At 39.9% G+C, this 25,833-nt stretch overlaps 1 protein-coding gene across 1 annotated transcript in view; it reads left to right on the top strand.

Moving 5' to 3' along the window:
* The window catches only part of LOC127103498 (uncharacterized), a 52,550-nt gene extending 37,375 nt beyond the window's left edge, over nucleotides 1–15,175 (top strand). The window contains exon 2 of the mRNA XM_051040750.1: nucleotides 15,125–15,175. Within this exon, the coding sequence (XP_050896707.1) occupies nucleotides 15,125–15,175 (51 nt within the window). The remainder of the gene's footprint in view (nucleotides 1–15,124) is intronic.
* Nucleotides 15,176–25,833: the final 10,658 nt, after the last annotated feature.

The raw sequence follows: 25,833 nt of genomic DNA, 5'->3' as shown, positions 1-25,833 counted from the left end.
CTCATATGAACTCTTGATAATGATTGTGGGGTTCAAATCTCAAGAATGACCACCATCTATTGCTCAATGAATGCCTTTAATTGCCTTGACCTGTTATTGCTTCATCTGCAAGACAGAGGTTAGATGACATATTTTTGTACTTTTGGTTAGTGATAAAAAGAAAAGCAATGATATACAAATGCAAGGAATGCTTGGTAATCAAGAAACACTCTCAAAAGACAACCCACCCACAGGGAAGGTAGCAAGGTGTCCAATGATCCTTGAGGCAATGCAATGTTATGATATGATGCCATGAGGGATCTTAGGGATAAAATTGGGGTCTTACACATACGATGCCGCTTCAACCCACTTGGTGAAGTAATCAATTGCTACGAGAATAAATCTGTGTCCATTAGACGCTTTCGGCTCTATCATGCCAATCATGTCAATTCCCCACATGGAGAAAGGCCAAGGTGATGAGATCACATTCAAAAGTGTAGGGGGAATATGGATCTTATCCGCATAAATCTGACACTTATGGCATTTCTTCACATATTCGCAGCAATCAGACTCCATTGTCAGCCAATAGTAGCCTGATCTCAATATCTTTCTAGCCATGGCATGTCCATTGGAGTGAGTACCAAATGAACCCTCATGGACTTCAGTCATTAACAGGTCTTCTTCGTGTCTATCCACGCATTTGAGCAGCACCATGTCAAAATTTCTCTTATAAAGAACATCGCCATTGAGGTAGAAACTGTCTGATAATCTCCTCAAAGTCTTCCTATCTTTTACAGATGCCCCAGGCGGATAAACCTGGTTCTGAAGGAAGCACTTGATATCATGATACCATGGCTTATCATCTTTCACCTCTTCAACTGCAAATATATGAGTTGGTCTGTCCAAGCGCATCACAGTGATATTGGGAACTTCATTCCAAAGTTTAACCACAATCATCGAAGCAAGTGTAGCAAGAGCATCTGCCATCCGATTCTCATCTCGAGGAATATGATGGAAGTTAACCTCAGTAAAGAACGTTGAAATCCTCCTCACATAATCCCTATATGGAATGAGACCAGGCTGATTTGTTTCCCATTCACCCTTAATCTGATTGACAACGAGGGCTGAATCACCATAAACATCAAGATACTTGATCCTTAGATCAATGCATTCCTCCAAACCCATAATACAGGCCTCATACTCAGCCACATTATTCGTGCATTTGAAAGTTAGCCTTGCTGTAAAAGGAATATGTGTGCCCTGAGGAGTAATAATCACTGCCCCAATACCATTTCCATACTGGTTTGCAGCGCCATCAAACACCATACTCCATCTGGAACCAGGCTCTGGCCCTTCATCGAGTGTAGGCTCATCACATTCTTTCATTTTCAAATACAGAATCTCCTCATCTGGGAAATCATACTGAACTGACTGATAATCCTCGATCGGCTGATGTGCCAAGTGGTCAGCCAAGATACTACCTTTAATAGCCTTCTGAGCTCGATACTCAATATCATACTCAGATAACAACATTTGCCAACATGCAATTCTCCCTGTTAAAGCAGGCTTCTCGAAGATATACTTAATTGGATCCATTCTGGATATCAACCAAGTCGTATGATTTATTATATACTGGCGTAAGCGCTTAGCAGCCCAAGCCAAAGCACAGCATGTCTTCTCAAGCATTGAATATGGAGACTCACAATCAGTGAACTTCTTGCTCAAATAGTAAATAGCATACTCTTTCTTTCCTGATTCGTCTTGCTGACCAAGGACACAACCCATTGAGTCTTCAAGAACAGTCAGATACATAATCAATGGTCTTCCTTCCACAGGCGGGGACAGGATTGGAGGTTCGGACAGATACTCCTTAATACTGTCAAAATCTTTCTGGCAATCCTCGGTCCAATCATGGGATTGATCTTTCCGGAGGAGCTTGAATATCGGCGCACATGTGGCAGTCATGTGGGATATGAATCTAGAAATATAATTCAAGCGGCCAAGAAAACCTCGGACTTGTTTCTCAGTTTTGAGCGCAGGCATCTCTTGTATTGCTTTGACCTTTGCAGGATCAACCTCAATACCTCTTTCATTGACGATAAAGCCTAACAACTTGCCGGAACGGACTCCAAATGTACACTTGTTGGGATTCAGACGAAGCTTGTACTTCCTCAAACGCTGAAAAAGCTTCAACAAGTGCTCTACATGTTCAACTTCCGTTCTTGACTTGGCAATCATATCATCAACATATACCTCGATCTCCTTGTGCATCATATCATGGAACAAGGTCGTCATAGCTCGTTGATACGTGGCTCCGGCATTCTTCAAACCGAAGGGCATCACTCGATAACAGAATGTTCCCCAAGGTGTGATGAATGTTGTCTTCTCCATATCCTCGGGTGCCATTTTAATCTGATTATATCCAGAAAATCCATCCATAAACGAGAAGACTTTGAATTTAGTTGTATTGTCTACCAACATATCAATATGTGGTAGAGGGAAATCATCTTTCGGACTAGCTTTATTCAAGTCTCTATAGTCCACACACATCCGAACTTTTCCATCTTTCTTAGGCACGGGCACAATATTGGCCACCTATTGAGGATATATAGAAGTCACCAGAAACCCCGCATGGATTTGCTTCTGAACTTCCTCTTTGATCTTCACTGCCATATCAGGATGAGTTCTTCTGAGTTTCTGCTTCACAGGCACGCACTCAGGCTTTAAAGGTAGGAAATGTTGCACAATATCAGTATCTAGACCAGGCTTGTCTTCATATGACCATGCAAAGACGTCAACATATTCTCGTAGCAACTCAATCAACCCCTTCTTAACAGACTCTTCCAGGAGTTCCCCAATCTTCACAACTCGCACACAATCCTCAGACCCCAAGTTGACTGTTTCTAGATTCTCAAGATACGGCTGAATGATCTTCGCTTCATACTCAAGTAAACGGGTGATCTCATCAGGAATCTCTTCAACATCATCCTCTTCCGCTTCAAATACAGGGAACTCAAAATTGGGAGATGGTGTTTGATCATTATGTTCAATGGGTTTGATTAACCTGCATAATGATTTTGGATATGAAAAGCTTTAGAATTCAAACAAGGCAATCATTATGCAGATGAAAAGATTGATTTTATTCTATTTTTAAGGTTTTATGTGATCACCAATTTCATGCAAAAAGCAAAAAGGGAAAATAATTGGAAAAACAAACATTTAACATGAATTTATTGAATGAAAATATCATTGTATTAATGCGCCAACAATGTCATCACTCCTCCTTTTGGCATGGGAGGAGGGTTTTTAAACACAATGAACATTACTTTGACTTATGGATAACTGTCGGAATATCCACAGCGACCTAATTATTGCAGATTCCCCCATGGATGACGAAGTTGCCAGAATCCTCTTCGTCCTCTTCCAGAATGGCAGCAGCTTCCTCGCCTTGACTGGTGTGGATGAACCCTCCACTCTTGAACAGCCCTTGCGTGTTGAAAACCCCAGACGAATAACCTATGCCAGCCTGAGCCTTGTTGTCTTCTAGCTCAATCATTTTCCCTAAACCAGCAGTTGCACCACACTCAATGGCCAACTCTGCATCTTTATAGGAAGCAAATGAAGGAGTTCTCTTCTCAATAGGCTCAGCAATAGACAAAGCTTAGAAAGGAGTTCCAACTTCATCCTCAGCATCTATGTATGAGAAAGAAGACAAATGGCTAACCAGGAGAGCCTTTTCTCCCCCTACCACTACCAGTTTCTTATTCTTCACGAATTTCAGTTTTTGGTGTAGGGTGGATGTCACGGCGCCCGCCTCGTGAATCCATGGTCTGCCTAAGAGACAACTATACGATGGGTGAATGTCCATAACCTGGAAGGTAATCTGGAAATCACTTGGTCCGATCTTGATTGGGAGATTAACCTCCCCAATCACCGTTTTGCGAGACCCATCGAAAGCCTTCACAACTACTCCACTCTGCCTCATGGGAGGCCCTTGATAGGACAGTTTTGAGAGAGTGGATTTTGGCAATACGTTCAGTGATGACCCAGTGTCCACCAGCACATTGGACATGGCGTCGTCTTTGAAGTTCATAGATATATGTAATGCCAAGTTGTGGTCTCTTCCCTCCTCGGGGAGATCAGAGTCACAGAAACTCAGGTTGTTACAAGTGGTAATGTTTGCAACAATGCTATCGAATTATTCTATAGTGACATCATGATCTACATATGCCACACCTAAATCCTTCTACAGAGCCTCTCGGTGTGGTTCTAAATTCAACAGCAAGGAAAACACCGATATTTTGGATGGCGTTTGTAGAAGCTGGTCTACAACATTGTACTCGCTTCTCTTGATGAGCCTTAACATCTCATCACAGTCTTCTTTCTCATTGCCGCTAGGGCCAACAGAAGCAGGAGTTCCCAATGTATAGGAGGGCTTAACAACAGGTGCCAGATTCGGAGTGCTCACTGTATTCCTCATCGGGCGTTCAACAGAATCAGTACTAGCTTGGTGCCTTGGAGGTGCTGAAAATACACGACCACTATGGGTCAAACCACTAACATCTGCAATGTTAACAACAGAGGAAGATGGCAAGGACACCTCTTTCCCATTTTCTACAGCGACATCGTTATAGCGATAGGGAATCGCTTTCTTAGAGGAGTAAGGTACTGGTCCGGCCGGCTTGATGGTCAGGGCAGGAGAAACCTTCTGCTTGCTACCGTCATACTTGATGATAACAGGCTCGGGGATCCGGAACACTGGAGAAATCACATTGACTTCGGGCTCATCCTCGTCAATATTTCTGTTTTGAAAGATCTCAATAACTCTTTCATCCAGCATTTCCTGAACATCTTTGCGCACCTGGCGACAACCTCTTTGATTGACAGAAAAAACTCGGCATCTATCGTGGTCATGCTCGTATTGACTATACTCACACAGCAAACGATGCATTTCAACCAGAGATTGTCGAATATGGCTGACATATTTGACTTTGTATTTTCCAGCGCAGCCCTGGACCATGTTAACAGATTTCCCATGCTCGGGCAATGGGTTCTTCTTTACGTTAGAACCTACGTCCTCAAAACACAGAATGCCACACCTCACAAGGTCTTGAACCTTGGTCTTCAAAGGGTAACAATTCTCCACGTCATGGCCGGGAGCACCAGAATGGTGAACATAGTGTAATTCAGGCTTATACCACCACTGGGGGTTAGCAGGTATAGCCGGTGGGTCTCTCGGAGTAATCAACTTCCTCTCTATCAAAGAGGGATATAACTCTGCATACGTCATTGGAATAGGATCGAAGCTGACCTTTTTCCTCTCGTAACTCGTGCTGGTTTGATTACTGTTTCGAGGCTGGTAGGCCTGCTGCTGCGGTCGGTGCTGCTGATGTTGATATTGCGGATGTGGTTGTTGATTGTTGTTATGTGGCTGGTACTACTGGTTATCTCTGAAAACAGGTGTTATATAAGCCACCTGGTGCTGATTACTGACGGGACGCACGGTCTTCCTCCTCACAGACGGTCTTCTTGGTTTCACATGGGAGGTCACAACATGTGTTTCTCCATCTTTCTTCTTCACAAACGCCCCATATCGTTTGGCCGAAGAGCCTTCTTCTCTGGTTAGACGTCCTTCTCTAACCCCTTCTTCTAGACGCATCCCCATATTCACCATCTCGGTGAAGTCAGAAGGAGCGCTAGCAATCATCCGCTCATAATAAAAAGAATTTAAGGTCTTCAAAAAGATCTTAGTCATCTCTTTCTCTTCTAGCGGAGGCACGATCTGTGCTGCCACCTCTCGCCACCACTGGGCGTACTCTTTAAACATTTCCTTGTCCTTCTGGGACATGGCCCTCAATTGATCCCTATCGGGAGCCATATCCATGTTGTACTTGTATTGCTTGACGAAACCCTCGCCAAGATCGTTGAAGGATCGGATGTTCGCATTGTCTAAACCCATGTACCAACGCAGGGCGGCACCGGACAGACTGTCCTGAAAGTAGTGGATGAGCAATTGGTCATTATCGGTTTGAGTTGACATCTTCCTGGCGTACATGACCAGGTGGCTGAGAGGACAAGTATTTCCCTTGTACTTCTCAAAGTCAGGGACCTTGAATTTCACAGGAATCTTTACGTTGGGAACCAAGCAGAGATCGGCAGCAGACTTGCCGAAAAGATCCTTTCCTCTGAGAGTTTTCAATTCCTTGCGAAGCTCAAGAAATTGATCGTTCATAGCGTCCATCTTCTCATAGACATTTGGGCCTTCAGATGGCTCAGAATGATAGATGGTGTCATCTACCCTGGGCATAGTATGCACGACAGGAGGAGGAACACCAAGGACCGGGCTAGATGCCGGCATAGAAGCAAAGGTGGGAGCAGGACCCTCGGGCATGAAGTTGGGAGGCATCCCCCACGGGAACCCGGTTGGCATGGCCGCTGGAGCAAAGTGTGCACTGGTTGCAGGCACAGTCGAGGAGACAATCTCAGAGATGACTGTCCTCTGGGGAGGAGTTGAAGGTGTTGGAGAAGACTGGCTCTGGGCAGCCATGAATGACTCCATCAAGGCACTCAATCTGGCCACTTCCTCTCTCAGCTCGCGGTTCCCTTGCTCTAGATGATCCATCAATCTTGAAATGTTGGCTCTGGTGTAGTACCGGTGAGTCAGCTTGTCTTTGGAATAAATGAAGAACACAGAGTTAGACCACAGGACAAGAAGCCGGGAACAAAACCTGCTTATGCACATGATGCATGCAATGCTCGTGCATATGATTTGTTTTTTTTTCGAAGGAACTTTTAGGGTTCTATTTGCAAATTTTTGGAAATATTAAGCATTTATCACATATGGGAATATCTCATCAAATAATATCAGGGAAAAGAAGTACAACATTGTCAATCATATACAAGAGAAAAGGAAAATAATCATCATATGGATCCCTAGAAACAATCATCTAAAGCTCGGGACACAGGGAGATAGGATGCACGAAGCCTCTTCACCTCCCTCTCGTAGGCTGCCTCCATATCTGCCTTCTCCTTGGAGAGTCGATCATACTTCCTTTTCCAAAACTTGGAAGACTGAGGAAGTAGAGAAGTCCATGCATCATCAGGATCATCAATAACCCGATGTTCGAGGAACTCTATCAAAGCATCCTTCTCCTTGATCTGCTGAAGCAACTCTTCCCTTTCATGGATCCAAGCACGTGATCGGTCTTCGTCTCTCAACTCCTCTACTCCTTGGGTAGGGAGGGTTGAAGGCCCAACCATAACCAAAGGTGTAGGTCTCGGATACTCGTAGGGCATGAGATACTCAGACACTCTCTTCCTAACCCAAGCAATGTAAGGCTCCATAGCAACACAATTCTTAGGACCCAACTCTTTCCTTCCTTTCTTATGAACCTTGCGCCAAGCGCGGACCATTCTTCCCTTCAAGTTTTGGGGATCTTTACCCTCCTGAAAGAATACACCCTCTAACAAAATGTTATTAGGTTTATCCTTTAGGGGGAACCCAAGCTGACGACGTGCTAAAACAGGGTTGTAATTAATCCCACCACATGTACCAAGAAGAGGTACATTGGAGAATTGACCACAAGAGTCAATAATCTGCACACCATCATACACATGGTTGTACCAAGAGATATCATCATTAGTGAGAGACATGAGTCTCGTGGACCACCGTAGACATCCCTTGTTCTCCTTGAAGGAGACCGTCTGCGGTAAGTGAGAAATAAGCCACTTATACAACAGAGGCAAACAACACACAATGGCACCGCCACCCTTTGCATTCCTCATATGCAAAGAGAAATAGGTATCACCCAACAGAGTAGGAACGGGATTAAGAGTAGAGAAAATCCTAATAGCGTTCACATCCACAAACTTGTCGATGTTGGGGAACAATACTAATCCATAGATGAGAAGTACAAATATGGCCTCAAAGGCATCCTCACTCATGGCCTTCCCATACACAGTAGCTTGAGCAATGAGGAACTCAGAAGGGAGACCTTGAATTCCACCTTTGATAGTCATATGAGCATCGACCAGAGATTCATCTATGTGCAACATGTCTGCTATCTCTTGAGAAGTAGGAACACTCTCTAAGCCACTGAACGACAATTGATCTAGAATAGGTATACCCACAAGGTAAGCATACTCCTCAAGCGTAGGCAAAAGCTGGAAATCTAGAAACGTGAAACAGCGGTACAGGGGATCATAAAACTGCACCAATACGCTCATCAACCCTTCATCCACATGAGTAGTCAGAAGAGGAAGAAGTTTCCCAAAACGAGCCTTGAAACCCAAGGGATCTAGTACATAAGATGTCAAATTCCTTAACTCTTTCAAATCTGGTTGTCTGAAACTGTACTTCTTTGTATTTCTTCTTTGTCTTTCCATGTCTGAAAATTTTGCAAATAAACCCCCTTAAGTTCCTTGAAGTTTTTCTTTATTATTTATGATATGGATGCAAATGAGTGCATGAATGCATGAATGCAACAATCACACTCAAGGATCAAGCAAAGCACACCAAACAAAGGTCATGGGATGGATCATATTATCCTTAATATCAATCATCCATTTTGGTGTATTATGGTTTACACCTTATCAACACCCAAGTTCCATTGATATTAAGGATATATGAACGGATCAACCATGAATCAAGGGCTTGTTGCAAGTCACGAGCATGGAGTCTTGGTTAAGAACCACCCAAAGGGAATGTACTAGGGTTTAAACCTGCCAAACATGTTCTATAAGAGGTTCCCATAGTCATCATCCCATCTTTCGGATATTATCAGAGAAACGACTACTCGTGTTCCAAAAATATTCTCAAGAGAGACTCTTATGAGTGTAGTATCGCGTAACAATCGTATCAAATCTTACACTTGAACGACTTTCGCACTACATCCTAAGAATAGGCCAAGATGGGCTTGGTATCCTAAGGTCCTTGGCTTCTAAGGTCTATATTGGAAAGAGTAATGTCTAACCACAACTTACTTGTGTGACATTATTGATCCCAACATGACCTCCACCAAGTGAATGGACTTGCAAGTCAACTTGCTAAGGAATAACTCAACACAAGTCAACAAGACTACGCCATTCTCCTATCCTAAGTGCACTCGAGTTCGGGTATAGAACTCATCTCACAAAGATCACCAAGCATACAAGGAATTAATATCAAGCAATTCAATCATTACATATAATACAGTAATCCCAAATTGCACAAAAATATGTCACAAAACAATACAATACAACAAGCATGAAAAGTTGGCAAAACCCACTAGACAAATTTCCCCAGCAGAGTCGCCATTTTTCTGTAGCGGGGTATTCGTTACCATTAGAGATATTGACTAAATCCAAGGTAAATCATACAAGTCGAGTCGCCACCGCACTTCTATTTATCCAAAGGAATGGTTAGAAAGCAAACAAAAACCTAATAGTTTTAACAAAAACTAGTAAAAGAGAACAAAGATCTGGGTAAGGGGGTTGGTTATGCAATGGGAAGGTGTTAGGCACCAAAAACATCCTAGGTACTCCTAGGGAGCCCTTTTCACACTTGTTGTAAAGGTTGTTGTTTTTGTGAAAAATTTGTTTGTGCAAACATGATTGAAGAGATGAGAAAAGAATATACAAGTTTATTTACATTTTATGTTTGGATGGATAAACCCATTGCCTACGTACCATCTTAAAAAGATTAGGATCAAAACCTCGTAGTTCGGGGTAAAAATCTCAAAATGAGTTGGTGAATTGATTGGTCCAAAAGCCTTAAGGTCTTTTGTTATCTAAGGGAGAAAACTCAATCTAAAACCACAAATCCACCATGTGAGGATAGCTTCAACATGCTAGTGAGGGGTTAACCCTATAATAAGCATGGAAGACTCATTGTCCATCACTAAGGATATAGGTGAGTATTACATCTACCACAAGGATAACTCAAACCTAATAGCTAAAGGTTATGAAAGATTTTTGATTAAGAAAGTGGCCATTGGAACCACAAAAAAGACATTTGAATGGGTTATATTTACCAATTAGAAGTATATACAAAAGTGGTCAAAGTTGATTTAAAGGTTCAATTCAAAATAAGTGTTATGAAAGGAAAGTTTGAAAATCAAAAGCATAAGGCTTAGGTTTCTAATAGTTGAAAACAAAGGTTAAATGTTTGCACAAAAAGTTTTGGCTTGGGTTAGAGTGGAGAGAAGAAGAAGAATGGCTAAGTCCTAAGCAAAGCAAAAAGAGGAAGGATGAAGAAACGAAACCACAATGGAGTCCCTCTCTTGAGATCATACTGATGATCCAAGTAGCTCTCATCCTTTGGAATAGGCAATCACAAAAAGCATAAGCAATCAAACAACTCTCCTAAGAGATCCTCAATGTGTCTTGTATCTTTCACTTTGGATGAACATGGCAATGGTTTCTCCAATTTGAGCTCTCATTGAATTCCCTAGCACAAAAGCACACACATCAAAAGTTCCATGAAGTAAAACAAGAATGGACAAGAGTAAGTTTAGAGATATGGTCCCCCTTCCATCTTCATCATTAAGGTCCATTTACTCCAATTTTGCACAAGGAAAGTCCTAAGATCTAAGTCCAATTCTCCATTCTTTGCATAGGGAAGGTCCTAGAGACTAAGTCCATTTATTTGCATTTGGTTCACAACAATCAAAACAAAACACAAGCACAATAGTATATACACAATTATGTGTTCAAGTGAGCAAAAGGCAAATGGCATTAACATAAACATGTGCTCAAGTGAGCAAAGAGAAAAGCAAAAGGATAATATGTGCAAGAATAGTAAATTGCATAAAAGTAAAGAGTAAAAGGTAAATGTTAATTGTCAATAGTTAGTGTTAGTAGTTAGTGTGCCATAAGGCAAATTTAGCGCTATGTTAAGCAATCGTAATTGGACTTATGTAGAAGTCACAACTATCTGAGGCCGGTCAATAATAATGTAGGCAACAACACAAGTTAGAAGTCTTGATTAGTGAACCAAGTTCCAACAACTTGCCATGCCAAAAAGAGAAAAAGAGAAATGATCTTGTATTGGTTTAAGCCTTTTGCATGATTTAGGAAACAACCTATCCTTAATGCAAAGCCATTCACTTAATCAATTGATCAAGATGAATTAGATTTGAATCAAGGAAGATTAAGTCTCCCTAGTCAATGCTAACTTATCAACCTTCAACTCATTGATCAAAAAGAAAATAAGAAGAAGAAGAAGGAGAAGGAGAGGAATAAGAGAAATGGAAATGGCAAAATTAAAGTGCATTAAATGAAGCAACATGTACCAATCCTCATATGTTGACCAATGACATTGAAAGTCAAGGTCAAACAATCAAAAACAGAAGTGAGATGAAGATTGGAAGTCAAGAAATGAACAAAATATTTTTGGCATTTTTTAATATTTAATATTAAACTTGAATTAAAAATAAAAGAAAGGTCAAACTTCAAAATCACTTCCAATCAACCTTTAAAGGTCCAAGTAATTTATCCCAAGTTCAACAAGGTCAAACAAAGTTTAACAAAAAATTTCAGCATTTTTAAAAGTCAGAAACTATTTTTAATCAATTAAAAATGAATAAAAATAACCTAATTGACCTAAAATCTCAAATAAATCTCAAATCAATTTAAAAATTGATGAGAATATTTTTCATAGATCCATCATCATTCGAATAGGTTAGGAAAATATTTTTGTATTTTTTTAACATCAAAAACTATTTAAAATGAATTAAAAATAACCAGAAAAGAGAAAATTCACAAAAAAAAGCAAATGACAAAATAAAAAATATTAAAAATCAGAAATAGAAACTAGAAATTATTTGGAGACTAATGCAATTGGTCCCATAATTTTTTGATTAAAAATAAAAGAGATATGGATTTTAGAAAATGAAATGTAATTAAAAATGAAATAGAAAATAAAATCAGAATTAAAAAAAGGGAAAAAACACGAGCCCTTGGATCTGAGCTCATTAATTGAGCTGGCAGATCCAAGGATCCACAAGCGCGCGCCTAGTGTAGTCCACAGTCAATGCAACCACATGGAGCCATTAATTAGGTCATAACATTGAACGGATCAGATCGAATCTGGAAATGGAAATGCACGGCTGTGATTGGATCTGGAGTTGGGACGGCCACCGGAGCCACCGTCTTCTCCGGTGAGACCTCCAGTTCCGGTGAGAATTGCAGACATGGCAAACTCAACCAAATGGAGTGATCTATACATCAATCGAAAGAGGAAGTGATGTACATCACTCCTATACCATGCACTTCCACTCTAGATCCCTATAAATGGAGAAATCAGAGCTGAAAGTATGATGGTGTTCATCATGAACTTCATGTTTTTGCAAAATTGGAAGCACAAATCAAATGCCTCTATTGAGAGGACTTCAGCCAGACCAAGGATCTCAAGAAATAAGCAAGGATCAAAGAGTTTCGAAGAGAAAAAAGTTCTGTTATCCACCTTTGGAATGCAGGTATGGAGAGCACGATTCTTCACAACCAAGGCTTGCAATGAGATCTAGTGATGAAGAGGAAGAAAGGCTGAGGAATTATAGGTCTGAAAATCAACCAAGGAAGTTGAAATTCATATCTGAATTTTTTAGAAGAAAATTGAAATTCCTTTAGTGATGGCTATGGAGAGAATTCTGTAGCATTTCAGGTTGAATCAGGGTGTCGAATAGTGGAGCTGAGCACACTTATTTATAGCAAATGGCAAGGCAAACAAGGTGAATTCTCGTGTGCATGCATGAAGAGGGCCTCCATGCATGGGCCTGTACAGGCGCATGGAGGGCCCAAATCTTATTGGAATGGCAAGCTGAAGTCAATTTGATCTGAAGTGGACGTGTAGATATGAGGTAATTGGAATGTGCAATGAGTTTGAATCAAATTTCCATAAATGCACCAAAATATTCCCTTCTTCGAAAGTGCCATTTGCCAAATCCAAACATGATCATGTGAGTAATGGTTAGAAAGGTCTTGATGTAAGGAACAATTGTTATGTTGGGAAGAATCCATTTGAAGTGTGGAAATTTATGAAATTTGAGTTTAAAGTGCAAGGTGCATGACATGTCAAGGCAAGGTTTCCAAATTTGGCCAATTTTTAAGCCCCTCTGTTTTGATGATGCAAGCTTCTGATTGAAACACCTCCAACATCAAAGTTGTATATATTTTCAAGACAATCAAAATGGACTTAAATTTTGCATCATTTGGATTTTTGATGAAGATGTTATGGGCACTTGAAGTTGGACTTTTTTGCCTTTTAATGCTTTTGACCCAAAAGGACCTATAATGTCTTGCATTATCACATGTATTTCCTTTGAGATTTTGAAATTTTGTTCAACATAACATTTGAAGTAGACATCTTAAGCTTTCCAATTCATTTTATCCCACATTAAAATCATAAAAAAATGAATGAGTTATGTCCTTGGGAAGTTGACCCAAAATTAGGGTTTTAGTCAAAATGACCTATAATGTATTGGAATGGGAGATGGCCTTCCAAGCTTCAAATCAATTTTTGATGAACATGAAAGTTGTTCATATTGTCCTTAAGAACAATTTTTCCTTTGGAACCATCTCCATTTGACCAACACATAAAACGTTAGGTCTCAGTGCATTTCAAAATAGTCAGATGAATTGACTGATCAACTTCTCAAGTCCATGACTCATATCTTGATGAATTGATGATTGAGGGCACTCAAATAAGTTCAATTAGGCATGAAATTATGAGTTAGAGAACTTCCCTTGATTGTATTTTATCATGGTCTGAGGTTGCTTCAAGAACAAGGCATTATGGTGCACAAATGAATTAGGGTTTCCTTGGGGCACAAACCTCAAACCCTTTGACTTTCTTTGATCAAAATGATGAATTGAGATGCTAGGGAGGCATATTTGATGGATGAGAGCTTTGGGAACCATTACCATGCTTTCATTCATCTTCTCTTGACCATATCTTTGCACAAAGGATCTCCTTGAAGCTCTTGACCTTGTGATTGCTCAGGCTACAAACAAGAAATGTTAGTGACATATTTTTGTGCTTTTGGTTAGTGAACAAAATAAGAAAAGCAATGATATACAAATCAAGCATGCTTGGTGATCTCAAACCACTCACAAGGAGTCCCACCCAAAGGCAAGGGGAACCAAGATGCTTATGATCCTTAAGGCTATGCAAATGCAATGGTATGATGCCATGAGGGATCTTAGGGACAAAATTGGGGTCTTACAGAGCCATAAAGCTTAGAAACCCAGTAAACGGGGACACGTTTAAAGTAAATGGGAAGAGAGTTAAACCATACCTACAAAGGCATGAGGGTGGTCTGATAGAGAAAGTCCGTCTTACCTAAAAAGAGGAAGGATCGTCGAGCCATGCGACGTTAAACAAAGCACTTCGTGGGAGGCAACCCATGCAATTTTAAATTTAATCAGTGTGTGTATGCTTTGTAGGTTTACATAAGTGCTCTACAAAGAAGGGGAAAAGCACTTCAATAAATACAGAAGTCGTGTTGAACGGAAGGACGATACCTGAGGATAAAAGGAATGAAAGATCCAAAAAACGGGCAATTTTGCAGTCTGACATGGGCACCCGTGTCAGTTGACACGGCCCGTGTCAGGACCTTGGAAAAAATTGAAAAAAGGAGTAAAATAGTGGCTTGACACGGCCGCCCGTGTCAGTTGACACGACCCGTGTTAGGAGTAGTGAAGGATGAGTTTTTTGGGGTTGTGATAGTGGCCTGACACGGTCGCCCGTGTCAGCTAACATGAACCGTGTCAGGAGGTCTGTAACGGTCTCTTGGGACAGTAGCCTGACACGGGCGGCCGTGTCAGGGAGACGGAATTCAAAAAATTTTGAAAAATTTGAAATTTTATGGGACCCACCATCTTAATTAACCACTAACCACTCATTACCCACTTATCCCCCTTCCCAATAATCAGATTTTAAACCACTCATTTATCCTTCTCTCTCATAATTTCATCTTCCTCACACTTTTTCCCTAAAATCCTCTTCAACCTCCATTAAACCTTCCCACTAAAAGCTTTCATAACTACCAGTTCCACTACCCTATCGCAAAAACCTCCTTCACAACTGTTACTCCATTTTTTGCCCTCGTCCTAACCAAAGTTTCAGAATCTTCTAATTCCACATATCCTAAATTTCGTTTTTTTGCAGGTCCAAAATGCCCCCGAGGAAGATTTTGACAAGAAAGCAACAACTAGCTGAAATGTGGAGGTCACGAAAGAGACCCAGCCGGAACCCGAATCTGTACAACATTCTATTCGACAATCCAGAACAGGAAAAGTGGTATCAAGTTCACCGGAAACGAAAGCTCACACCTACCAGGTATATCTGTGAGCAAACTTTGAATGATTTAGGGCTAAAAATTGAAGGGAACAGGATGTTCCACGTATTGGGGATGCTGGAATTTATGAGCCTTGAAGCGTCAACGTATGAGCGCATCACGCTCGAATTTTTAAGAACGCTCGAATTCCAACTCGAAAAGAGATGGATCGACACAACCAATACTATTTTGGGACTTTACGTTTCTTCATGTTCAATAATTATCATGAATTGTCTGTGGAAGAATTGCCAGGGATCCTGTGACTCCCGCTGTACAGACCAGGGGCGGTCCCATATGGGTTTTCGCAAAAAGACTTATGGATTGCCATCACGGGGAGGACGGATTACACTTCCAAGGGGGCTAAATCCCCTGGCATCCAGAACCCGTGTTTTCGCTATGCCTAGAAGGGTTTGGCATATACCTTGTTCGGACGGGGTGATAGGACAGATGTGGCAACTCAGCGGGAGTTGTTTTTTATGTACTCGATGGTGCAAAATAAGGCCAGCAATGTGCTTGCCTTTGGAGCTGATTATATGGGAAGAGTTGGCAGACCGGACTTCGGAGGCATCTCCGTCGGAGGCATGATCACCCAAATTGCAGAACATTTCGGGTATTAAGCGGTTTTACTTGAAGACACTCCGGTAGCAGGAAAGACCAAAATTGACATGGCAACTCTGATACAGCAAGGTATGATTTCCGTTGCTCTCACTTATTATTATGTTCTCATTCATAAACGGTTTATTATGGCTCTTCTAGATCCGGGAAGAGATATTATTATTGACTGTGCAAACTGGCTATATGTTAGTGATGACCCCGACACTGAGGAAGGCTACGATGCTGAGCATTTTGCTACAGGTGATCATTTTGCAGGTGACCATACGGATGCAACAAAAGCAGAAGAGGAGGAGCCTCATGAACAGTTTGTAACCCCGCCTCCGGAACCTATCCAGTAGGAAGCAGGATCCTCTTCCTGACCTGCCGACCAATGGACCTGGGTACAAATCGAGCTCGGCGACTTGAGGACCGAGCAAACACGAAAGGCATCGAGCAGGCCTGACAAGGGGCAATTTTGGATGAAATAGGCCTCATGATGCGGCAATTGATGTTGCATTTTCCACCCCCGCCTCCTCAGTAGAGTGTTGTGAGTTACCTCTTTCGTCCTTGTTCGCAAACATTGGGGCCAATCTTTAGTTCAAGTATGGGGGAGGTTTTATGTTATTTTTTCAGTATTTTGTTAATTTTTCTAAGAATTTTGTTATTTTACATTATTACTATTTTGCAATTGGTTTGTTTGTTTTTAGGATATGATATGCTGGTAGTATTTCAAGTCCGTGGTGTTATTGTAGAATTAGTTATAACCACGAGTGGGAGTGAATGAAATGATCATTCCACTTACCATTGCTTGTTGTGAAGGATCTTTCCAAGAAGTCGATACTGCTGAAGAAAAGATCGGACGCAACGTATAAAGCTTAACCAACATAAGTGCCTTGTGCATTCTGAAGTAAGGAAGAAGTCGCACCATACTAGACGTACTGTGGATGCAGTCAAGCTTTAACTAACATGGTGAGTGCATAAAAATCCAAACACATTGATCATCATTAGCGATGTTCATGTATGTCTTTATCACTCTGAATTTGCGTAGGTTCTCTGGGATTGTCACTGCATATATACACACACTGAGGCACGTTGTTTGAATATAGCCTTGAGCCTTTCTAGCCATCCAGGTAATTTTATCCTTTGTAAACCCCATTTTAGCCTGTATCCATTGTTTGTTTAACCCCGTAAATGTAACTCGCAACCAATACACTTCCTTACCCTGTTCGGAGTCAAGGTGATATTATTAAGTTGTGTTAAAATTTTAAGTTTAGGGTAAACCCCGTAAGTTTCAAAAACCAAGGTGAGTGTGAAAAAAAAAAGAGGATCATCAAAAAAAATAGAGAAAACAAAATATACTCGATGGTTCGAAAGAAGCACTGGCCGAAGGAAGGGCACTCTGTTGAAAAAACAAGAATAGCAAAGAAAAACCCGAGCGATTGAAAAAAAAAAGAGGAAAAGAAGGAAAATTAACAAACACAATGAAAATAACATTGGCATTGACTCTGAACCAAAAACCACGTATTTCTCGTTCTGTTTGTAATTACCACACCATAACCCAAACCCCGTTACAACCTGAAAGACCTCAAAAAGTGTGTGTTGTGTGTAGGCGATATGAAAGGAGAAACTATTCAAACTTATGAGTTGGTATTGCATATTCTGAATTATGAGTGAAAACACGTTAACCCCGAGAGACTTGGTGAGAGTGTGATATAAGCTGACAGGTGAAACGGTACCTCGATGTGGAAGTACGGTGGAAAACTCACGAGGAAAAGCAGGAACTATAAAAGGGAGAGTGAAGGCGTTAGGGAAAGATCTCAGCAGTATCAGGATAAGAATGAAAATCTTAGGAAGTGACATATGGTGTCGTCTAAAACATTACTTGAGCGAAAGCAATGACCTAAGTTTGGGGTTGTGATCAGTCACCATTTTCATTGAGTTTTCATTACTGGTCCGACAAGAAACCAATTATTTTGAGACATTGTGCAAGCATTTTAGTACCTTTAAAGTCAATTTTAATTCCTATAAGATATTTTAGCATTTCTATTAATTGTCATTTTTATTTTATATTTTCGTGATTTTATGCGTGAGATGTCTGTGTTTTTGTCCTACAGGTCCAAGTAGCAGAACCGAGGAACTCGAAGCAAGACAGTGCGAACTTTTGGAAAGCAAAGGAATGAAAAACATTCAATATAAGAGGCCTGACACGGTCACTCATGCCACCTGACACGGGCCGTGTCAGGCAGAAGGAGAACTAGGAGTGAAGGCAAAAGCCTGACACAACCGGCCGTGTTAGCTGACACGGCCTGTGTCAGGCCAACCACCTAGCCATGTTGCATCTCCATGGGCGTGTCAGGCTTGGCAGTAAGCTTACACGGCCACACGTGTCAGCTGACACGGGCCGTGTCATCTCAGGCCCATCATTTTCCTGTTTTTGGGCTTTTATTATCGGGCTTGAGTTGTAAGGATGTTTTAGAGTTTTCCACCTTTTGCTTAGGAATTTTCACTATATTAGGGGACCCTCTACCAAAGAAAAGATCATCTTGGAACGATGCGAAAATAGTATTGTCAGACAAGCAAGGATTATAGAGATCAAGGAATTCGGAGAGCGGAAGGTTTTCATGAGTGGAAGCGATTGAAGATCCACATCATCCAATTACTTGTAATGTTTATTTTTCATCTTGAATTTATTTTCATAAGGTTACTCTGCAGTAGATATCACCTAGAACTAGGGATACCTTATATGAATCAGAGCATTCTTGATATAATAAAGCTTAACGTCACCCTAATTGCCTATGGACATAGAAATTAGGGTAGAATGATTAAAGGTTTTCTCATTAAGGACTTGGGAGAAAATACCCTTGAGAACTGGTAGTAATTGATATTTGTTGATGCAATAGTGACTCAGAGTTGTTACAAGGATAAATCATACACCTTCCCTGGCATTGTTCCTCTTACCTTGCAAACCATTATTTTTCATTATTATTTTCCTTTGCCTTTATTTTTATAATTTTGAATTTAAAACCCCCAATTATAATTTCTATTTAATTGAACGATGAATTGAACTCAATATTAACTTGTAGTCCTTGAGATCGACATTCGGGGAATTTCCCCTTTATTACTATAACAGGTAAAATAGTACACTTGCTACTTTTCCGATCAGGAAGATAGAAACGCAAATTGATCATAAGAGGAATTTCATCAAACCAAAACCATCCATTCATTTTGGGAGATGAAATCTACATTTCATCAATCCCCTAAATCCAATGGTTTTGATCCAATAAAAGTCAAATCAACCATGATCAAGGCCTAAACAGAAAGTCAAACATCATAAGACCATAAAAATGGCTCAACAATATTTTTAAACACTTAATCAATTAAAAAACACATTAAAAATGAATTAAAGTACTTTTTAATTTGCTCAAAACCTAAAATCCCTTCAAAACACCAAATAAATGGCTAAGGGGTTTGTCCTAGGTCAAACAAGGTCAAAGGACCCTAGACAAAAAATTGCACAATTTTTAGAAAGTTAGAAGTATTTTTAAACAATTAAAAATATACACAAAGACACTTAATTCATGAAAAATACCAAAATTAATCCAAAAAATAATTTTAATTCAGAATATGGAAGAGAAAAATATATAAAGATTTTTGGTGAAAGTACCATCTTTTTTGGATTAAAAATGGACTTATTATGAATTAAACAAGATAAAACAATTAAATAGAAAATATGGAAAATCAAGGGCCATCAGATCTCCCTCATTAATTGAGGTGGAAGATCTGATGGCCATGCGCATGTGAAACACAATGGACCCTGGTCAATGCATCACACGCGTGGTATTTAAAAGGGACGATCAAGATTAGAACATGGGAATCAGATTAGATGGCTTAGACTTTACCAACGCACCACCGGAGCCCTAGCTCTAGTCATCTTCTCCGGTGGACCTCACCAGACTGGTCCACCCTCAATCAAATGGAAAATGAAAAGTGAGGACATGTTTTTGAAGGAAAAATGCTTAGGAGCACGAATCTGACCTCTATTTCTTCCAATTCCAAGTATATTGAAAGATACATGGATTTAAAAATTGAGGCTCATGATATGAGTTGCTTCGATTTGACATCAAAGTTATTCAATCTTGTTGCCTACATTAATAGGACTTCAGCCAACCAAAAATTACTTAAAATGATGGAGAATTGAGAGAGAATCAAAGAGAGAAAGTTTCACAAAATTCACCTTCTGTTTGTAGTGATGAAGCTTAATTTGGATCTCAACTGGCTTGGGCTTGCTTCTACTTCCTTGTAGGATATGAAAGAGATGATCAAAAGGCTTGGATCCTTGGAGTTTCAATCCCAAAACAAAAATGGAATTAAAGCTCGATTTCATATGAAATCCTAAAGTTTATCCTTTCAATGGGGTTTGGGGAAGAAGCAGGTCAAAGCTTGGGCAAGAGGATCCTCATTATGATTACCAAGGCTATGAATTTATAGAGTTCTTGCATTGCTTTTCACACACTTTAGAAATTGGCCAAAATTGGAAAGGTTAGTGCATGCTTGCATGGGCGTGTGATAGGCCCATAAGATGATTGGAAAAGATCCACAAATGATCATGAATGATGCTTAAAGTCTAACATGAGGCCATACATTTGTAATTGAGAAATGATCATGTGATTCATCCAAATGGAACCATGAAGAGTAACCATGCGCAAGTCATTCAAATCTTGTCCAAATGAGGTGATCTTGGATTTTTGGAAAGGTGACATCAAGGGTAACAACTACCATGTTGAACAGTTTTCCATTTGAAGCTTGGATCATGATGAATTTTGAGGTGGAAGTTTGAGTAATCAAATATAATTGAAATTTTTCTAAGTACCAAGTCAAATATCCATTTCTTCAACCTTGAATAACTTTTGCTATGAGTTTCAAATGGAAAATGTTACTTCATAAAATTTGTAGATATTTCAATCCTCTTTAATTTGGTCGCAAATTGGACCTCATTTGGATTTTTAATTAAGGAGTTATGCATTTTAGAAGTTGATGAAAACTGCTTGTTCAATGATGATGTCCCAAAATGACCTATAATGTTTCCTATTGGAACATGCCCTTGCAAGTTGAATTTGAAGTTTATCAAGGAATCAAAGTTGGAGAATACATATTGAAATTGATCATGAAACTTGGATGGCCTGTAAGAACAAAATTAGTTCTACAATAGAATTCCAAGATTTTGATGATAACAAATGATGAAACCAAAAATGGCACCCTAACGAAAATTCTCTAAGTGTGCAGGACTCTGAACAGCAACAAAGGAATCTGATCTTCTTATCAGATATAAACTCTGATCAGATACAAAGTTCTAGAAGATCAGAAGCATCTGAAGAAGAAGTGTGCTCTAGAAGTTCTGATTTTGAGCAAAACAAGACAGTAGAAAGAACCAAAAGCTCTAAACATCCACTGGACTTAGTTCTGATGATCTAGAAGACCAGTACTCTTAGAAGCTCTGATGTAACCTCAACGCAATCTCCTTCTGACACAGAAACTCCGAGATAACAAAGACTCTGATAAAGTTTCTCCAAATTCAGAAAGAGTAACAGAAAGAATTTCTTCAAATGGAAAGAAAGTATTTTTAGAAAGAAGTTATTCAGGGAGACAAATTGGTTATGGCAAGAAACACAGAAGTAATGACATTGAATGCTCATCAAAGGCCAATATTCTGTAATTTGATGTCAACATGAAATTTGTTTGGAATGTCATAAAGAGTAACTTTTCTCTTATAATAATTTTAATATGAAAAAAATGTAGGTGATAGGGTCTAGGGAACCCCAGTTTTGACCAGTTGACTTCCTCTGGTCAACCACCTTGAACCAACTTGCAAACTTGAAGTTCTCTTGATCTTTGGAACTCATGGAGGATAATATATGTATAAGATGATATAATATGAAATATACCTTGAAATATTTGTTCAAATGATGAAGAGACTTACTGAGGAAGTCACACAATATACCCAGATGAATTAGGGTTTCCAAGGCTGAAATTCTAGTTAACAGACTTTCGATGTCACACAGGTTGCTATGACATCCACTTCTGCACAGACAAGAATTATGCAGAACTTAAAAAGTAAGTGCAGTAAATAACACAAGGAATTGTTTACCCAGTTCGGTCCAACATGACCTACGTCTGGGGGCTACCAAGCCAGGGAGGAAATCCACTATTAGTAGTATTAATTCAGACCTTAAACCAACTGTTTAACCCTATCACTTAATACCTACCCAATGCAATTTCAATCTTACACTAAGATCAGAGTTCCTACTCACTCCCCCTCAATCACCTCAGTGATTACAACCTTTAATTAAAATTAAAGACAATTATGAAGTCACACTTCAAACAACTCTTGATTGTGCTTAACAGCTTTAATCAAGATACACAGCACTCACGCTTAAAAGCTTAGAGTGACACAACACTTACAACTCAATGAACACCCTATACCAATGCAATCATCTCAGTGATAATAGCTTGGCTCACAAGATACACCTAATACAAGACACACAAAAATACAGCAGTGAAGTATGATGGACACACAAAATCTTCACGCCTAAAATCCCCGAGTTCTGAAAGAAGGATTGCCATCCTTTTATATTGCAGCACTTGGGCCTTGTACTTGTATTTCCTGAGTTTAAGGTCAAGCGAGTTAACCTAAATTCCACAACTAGGTTACTAACAAATAGGCTATTTGTTAGGTTCATTTATTGTAGCTTAGTTGTTGGTTTCCTGGATTTTAGCTCAGCTGTTGACTTCCTGAAGAATAGCCTGAGAAAAATGCTGAAACAGAAAAACTAAACAACCTACAATTTAGCATATGTTGCCTGGAGTGAATGTCACAACATTTAGTTTGACATCCAAAGCATAGACCATGTGCTAAGTCTGTTATCTTCCTGAAAACAGACTGTACAAATTTGATGTACTGTACAGGACCAAGCTGTCCATACTTCAGTAACAGCGTACATTCATAAATGTCAAAGCATCCAATTTGACATTTACACAATGAGCCTTACGTCAGGTCTGTTATCCTCTTGATAAGCAGACTGAGAAATATACTGAACTGTAGCAGACAACCAACCTACCTATTATTCAGTATATGTTGTCAATGATGAATGTCATAACATCCAGTTTGACATTCATACAGTAGGCTTTGTGCCAAGTCTGTTATCCCCTTGATAAACAGACTGGAAACAAATACTGAGTTATTAAAGAACACCAGTTGTTCTATTCCTCAGTAACTGCTGACAGGGATGAATGTCATAACATATAGTTTGACATTCAGTAGATCCTGTATTAGCTAAACCTGCAGCATACAACTCAAGTATGTCATGACATCAGTCAAGACATCAGAGTACAGTTAGATGTTCTAACATACAATGCAGTCAAACAGTCATCTCCACAGCATGTCATAATATCAGTCAAGACATTAGAATCCAGCTAGTGTTTTACCATACAATGCAGCCAATCAAACATCTACAAACTCCCCCTTTGGCAAATTTTTGGCTAAAACACTTTGGCCTTACAACAGAGTCCACAGCAGCGGAAAACACACATCTAGCAGGAAATTAACCTAGCTAATACACTCAGAGTAGCAGCACACTCACACACATGGAAGTTAAATAAAAACTTCACATATCAGCACACATACAGAAGTTAAATAAAAACTTCTAATTGTAGCACACAAATACACACTCACACTCATAGAAGTGGAACATCAGTTGCAGCACAACCTCTGGATTAAAGGATCTTCAATATCTGTTTAGCAAAACAATTTGTTGTACTGGGGCATCACCATCACAAGTGTTACTCCCCCTTTTTGTCAAAAATGTTGCCAAAGCAACACTTTAAGTTACAGACCAACATAACAAAAACAGAATTACACACAAATGACAGAATTACATACTTGATTTTACTTCACAGTTTCAATCAAGAATATCCCCTCTTGATCTTGCTTTACAGCTTTGATCAAGACATCACCCACTTGACCTTGCTTCACAACTTTGATCAAGTAGTCACACACTCTTGCTTTACAGCAGGTACACCCATATCAGATGCCATGACTTTGAGTCTGACATCTTGAACCACTCCTGCATGAACACTTTCTTGAAGTCCAGCAGGCACACAGGCTGACCTATGTTAGGATATCCCCTTAACATCTTGTTACTGCACTTGCAGCAAGTAACATAACTGTGAACTGTTGTCCAGTCATAGCACACTTTCAATTGTTTAATAGGTTGAGATATTAAACAATACATCCCACACATCCTTGGTTGCTATAAGTCCTCAGAAAAGCATATTCCCAGTTTGCCCCTTAAATTTTCAAACTGAGTAGCATCCAGAGCCTTTGTAAATATGTCAGCCAGTTGTAGTTCAGTGGCTACATATTCCAAGGTAATCACTTTGTCTTCCACCAGATCTCTGATGAAGTGATGTCTAATGTCAATATGTTTGGTCCTGCTGTGTTGGATGGGATTCTTGGAAATATTGATGGCACTGAGATTATCACAGAACAATGTCATGACATTTTGAGAGACATTGTACTCAATAAGCATCTGTTCCATCCACACCAGTTGGGAACAACTGCTTCCAGTCGCTATGTATTCAGCCTCTGCAGTGGACAGAGATACACAATTCTGCTTCTTGCTGAACCATGATATGAGATTATTTCCCAAGAAGAAACATCCTCCTGATGTACTTTTTCTGTCATCAGCACTCCCAGCCCAATCAGCATCATAATACCCAGATAGGACAGGCTCAGAGCCATGAGAGTATAGCATACCATAGTCACAGGTCCCATTGATATACTTGAGAATCCTCTTGACTTGATTCAAGTGGCTCACCTTGGGCTCTGCTTGGTATCTAGCACACACTCCAACTGCATAGGAAATATCAGGTCTACTTGCAGTTAGATATAGTAGACTACCTATCATGCTTCTATACAAGCATTGATCAACACTGGGACCTCCATCATCTTTGGTTAACTTTAAATGCGTAGGTGCAGGAGTTCTTTTGTGCCTAGCATTATCCATACCAAACTTCTTAACTATGTTTTTGGCATATTTTCTTTGAGAGAGAAACATAGAATCTTCCATTTGGTTAACTTGCATTCCAAGAAAATAAGTCAGTTCCCCAACCAGACTCATTTCAAACTCAGATTGCATCTGGTGCACAAAATGTTTCACCATTTGCTCTGACATTCCACCAAAGACAATGTCATCCACATAAATTTGGGCAATCATGACTTTGCCATCTGTATCCTTCACAAACAAGGTCTTATCTATCCCACCCTTTCTGTACCCATGAGAGGTCAGAAATTCAGCCAACCTTTCATACCAAGCTCTAGGGGCTTGCTTTAACCCATACAAGGCTTTCCTCAACTTGTACACATGTTTAGGTTGGTTAGGATCACAGAACCCTTTAGGTTGTTCCACATAGACTTCTTCATTTAAGTAGCCATTTAAAAATGCACTCTTCACATCCATTTGGAACAATTTGAACTTCAGAATGCAGGCCACACCTAATAGCAATCTGATTGACTCAAGTCTAGCAACAGGTGCAAACGTCTCATCAAAATCAACCCCTTCAACTTGAGTATATCCTTGAGCCACTAGTCTTGCTTTATTCCTAGTGATTACTCCTTTCTCATCAGACTTGTTCTTGTAAATCTACTTGGTACCAATGATGTTAGTCCCTTCAGGTCGTGGAACTAGCTCCCATACTTCATTCCTTTTAAACTGCTCTAGTTCATCTTGCATGGCATTGATCCAATATTCATCAGTCAGGGCCTCTTTCATATTTCTTGGTTCAACCTTAGATACAAAACAGGAATTTGAGCTAATTTCCCTTGACCTGGTAGTCACACCACTATTGGGATCCCCTATGATAAGATCCTTAGGGTGGTCTTTCTGAATTC

Source organism: Lathyrus oleraceus, chromosome 7 (assembly GCF_024323335.1).
Source record: "Lathyrus oleraceus cultivar Zhongwan6 chromosome 7, CAAS_Psat_ZW6_1.0, whole genome shotgun sequence".
Lineage (NCBI taxonomy): Eukaryota > Viridiplantae > Streptophyta > Magnoliopsida > Fabales > Fabaceae > Lathyrus > Lathyrus oleraceus.
Note: the sequence above shows the minus strand (reverse complement) of the source record. Positions and strands in the feature narration are given on the sequence as shown.